The sequence below is a fragment of the Electrona antarctica genome (assembly GCF_951216825.1).
Source record: "Electrona antarctica genome assembly, chromosome: 1".
Lineage (NCBI taxonomy): Eukaryota > Metazoa > Chordata > Actinopteri > Myctophiformes > Myctophidae > Electrona > Electrona antarctica.
In genome coordinates, this window is record NC_136806.1 from 14,780,397 (window position 1) to 14,784,015 (window position 3,619).

Here is a 3,619-nt window from a genome sequence, read left to right on the forward strand (position 1 = left end):
AATGGCGTTTACAAAACAAACATTGAACTAAAGACAAACATTAAACCTGTGTATAGGAGGGGCTAGCGCCCCTCAAAAAATAAAATGTAAAGATATTTCCGTGAACGGAAATGACAGCTGTCCGTTAATCGGATTTCGGGAGGTGTAGTAGTTCCAGACTCTATATAGCATTCGGAGATTGTGGAATTAGTTGTCTGGCTACGCGAGACTAGAACCAAATGGACGTCCTTATGGGTCTGTGAGAGAGTTCCATTTGTACACTCTCAGCGTTAAGGGGATTTCGTGACGTGATGCACGCCAAACCCTGGGGGGTCCTGGAGATGCCTTTATATAGCGGCTTTTATCCAACGCCTTTTACATACAGTAGATTGAGCATTACATTCACCCATTCACAGTTTCACACACACATACACACACACACTCCAGATTTAGGTGATAAGGATGGCGTACAGGTCATGGATGAGTGTCTACATGGTGATGGAGGCATACAGGTAAAGCTCTACATGGTGACGGAGGCGTACAGGTCATCGATGAGGGACTGGAAGCGTTGCCTCAGGTCGGTCCGCTTGGCCTTCAGCGTGGGGGTGAGCAGGCCGTTCTGGACCGAGAACATCTCCGTGTGGAGGCTGATGGCCTTCACCTGGTGGACACGCACGCGCACACACACACACACACACGCAAGGACGCACATTGTTCACGTTCACATTAGTATGCCGAGGAAAGTCTTGTTTCAACCTGGCTGTGTGTGTGTCTTGAAGTGGCCTGCACCTTTGATTCTAGCTTAGAGGAAGCCTTTATGACCAAAGTCATTAAATACCAGCCACTCCTCCAGACCATCATAGAGCTAGGCTATATGACCTTTGACACGATGTAAATAGATCTCAATAGAAGAACAGGGAGACAACTCCACTAATTTTATAAATGATATTGTATAACAACAACAAACAGATTGGACCAAATTACATTGTATTCATTAAATAAAGTTACATAGCGACACTTTCTAAGTAAAAAAAAGAAGGTATTTTTCCACCACATGCAATACCTGCTCAAACGACTTGAGACCTCCTTCCTTGCCGAGCCTCGTCATATCCGCCAAGATGGCCACCTTCACTTCCTGGGCAGGAAAAAGGAGACGTCACAAAAGATGGTGGATATTAGAAAGATAGGCCATCGCGGTACACAGATTATACTAATGGTAAATGGGCACCGTCTGAAGGCAGAACTTGCGAACGTCCTACGTTTGTTAGCGCAGGATCTCGGCAGAATGTGTTGCTGGGACAGAGAAAGGTTTATAATAAAGTAATAACGTGCGGCTTGCAACGATTGAGTGACGTCCCACTATACAGTGTTGATTTCGTCGACTAAAACTAAGACGAACAATGTCCGTCGACTACCTTTTTCCACTGACGAAAACTAACCGGAAACTAAATAAAAACTAAGCTATGATGACTAAAACTAAGACTAAATATATTTCGTCAACAAATACAACCTGTACCAGTATAAGTAATATTACAATGGGTTGCATGCTTACCGGTTTGCCACACAGCTCCAGGTATGCGTCCTCCAGACCCAGGGTCTTCTTAACCCAGCCACACAGGAACTCAGGGTCCGGGACCACCACTGCTACCAGACATGCCTGGAAAAAACATAAAACAACATACCGTTTATTATTTAATGTAAACACAACTATGTAGGGGCAAATGGAACAGAATACTTAATACAATATCATAAACACAGAGAAGAGAAACCAGACACTATTACTCTGCCCATGTCTGACATGGGCAGAGAGTGGGTACACCTCTTAGTAAAGGATTCACAGTCAGACAGACATGGGCAGAGAGTGGGTACACCTCTTAGTAAAGGATTCAGTCAGACAGACATGGGCAGAGAGTGGGTACACCTCTTAGTAAAGGATTCAGTCAGACAGACATGGGCAGAGAGTGGGTACACCTCTTAGTAAACGATTCACAGACAGACAGACATGGGCAGAGAGTGGGTACACCTCTTAGTAAAGGATTCACAGTCAGACAGACATGGGCAGAGAGTGGGTACACCTCTTAGTAAAGGATTCACAGACAGACAGACATGGGCAGAGAGTGGGTACACCTCCTAGTAAAGGATTCACAGTCAGACAGACGGGTACACCTCTGTCTGTCTCCGTGTATAAAGACCTGACGTAGTAGACAGACCTACCTGCAGACTGTCTCCATGTATAAAGACCTGACGTAGTAGACAGACCTACCTGCAGACTGTCTCCATGTATAAAGACCTGACGTAGTAGACAGACCTACCTGCAGACTGTCTCCATGTACAGTATAAAGACCTGACGTAGTAGACAGACCTACCTGCAGACTGTCTCCGTGTATAAAGACCTGACGTAGTAGACAGAAGTAGTATCTATGGGCACCTTTTTGGGCATTCGTTTTTTTTGCTTATTATTCTGAGGGCACTTTGATAGGGGGCGTGGCACACCGCCATCTTGGTTACGTCATCAGGTTGGGTGTGTCTGAGGGCTGAGTTCGGGCATGTTCAAGCTTGTCTGTCTGTCTGTGGATTTTTATGAAACAAAAACTTTGCAGATAGATGGAGGATAATTCAAGCTTTTCGTACAGCTGCAATGTTGCTGAGTTTAACATTGTTTAATGCAGGGTTCCCCAATAGGTGGCCCGCGGGCCATTTTCGGCCCGCGGAGCGCCCCCTTGTGGCCCCTGGAGGAATAAAAAAAAAAGGAAAAAAAAATGTTTTTGTTTTGTTTTCGGGGGGTGTCCCAGATATAAATGGCATTAAATGGGGGTCAGTAGCCTATGCATGTCAAACTGGGCACCCCCTCAAGGACCACTGGTGGTCCCCGGACCACTGGTTGAGAACAATTTTTAATGAATTAATGAAAAAAAAATTTTTCGTGGCCCTTGAGGAAAATTAATTGGTTTAATGCAATCAGACAGGACTTTTCTGTTTGGATGAATGGGCTGTCAAGGCCAGAAAGTAGTTTTTTGCCACTCAGTGGGCGTTCCCGCATAACTTCCAGGTACGATGATGTCACGCGCATACCCTCTATAGTAGGAGGGGGTCCCCCCTCATCCTGTGAGGTGAGGAGACAGTGGTGTTATTTGAGTGTGTATTCAGTAGGTGAGATAGAGAGAACAATGGTCTTAATTAAAATGTTTATAACTATTCATTATGTTGTCTGGTCTGGGGTGCAGTACTTAGTAGACAGTACTTAGTTTAGACTAGTCATTGGTTAGACCAGTCATTAGTCCTACAACTACAACCTATCTCAAACCCTCACCCTAACCCTAACCTCCCACGGGGCAGCACACCTAAACCTAACCTTAACCCATGTCTAACCATTGACTAGTCTAAACTATGTATGCACCCCGTCTGGTATCTACAGTTTGCTTCTCTGTCAACTTACAGACAAAATCCAATTAGGTCTGTCTCTTTGTTAAATTATATTGGGTTGATCTGAAGAGGGTGTAGTGCCTAAAGTCCTATACTTAATGGCACTACTGGTTGCCGACGGCCAGGTGGAAGTTCTTACCAGTGTGCCAGTACAAACTGATCTCCAAAACATGTCCGTTGTGTTTAACTTTGCTTTATTTTCTGCAGTCATTTTCCT

At 44.9% G+C, this 3,619-nt stretch overlaps 1 protein-coding gene across 2 annotated transcripts in view; it reads right to left on the reverse strand.

The window, feature by feature from the left end:
- Positions 1-485: 485 nt before the first annotated feature.
- The window catches only part of LOC306932991 (long-chain-fatty-acid--CoA ligase 1-like), a 33,326-nt gene continuing 30,192 nt past the window's right edge, over positions 486-3,619 (reverse strand). For both annotated transcript variants that reach the window (XM_079514960.1, XM_079514961.1), the window contains 3 exons: positions 1,532-1,636; positions 1,043-1,114; positions 486-640 (listed from right to left, as the gene is read on the reverse strand). In XM_079514960.1, the coding sequence (XP_079371086.1) occupies positions 500-640; positions 1,043-1,114; positions 1,532-1,636 (318 nt within the window). In that variant the 3' untranslated portion in view covers positions 486-499. The remainder of the gene's footprint in view (positions 641-1,042; positions 1,115-1,531; positions 1,637-3,619) is intronic.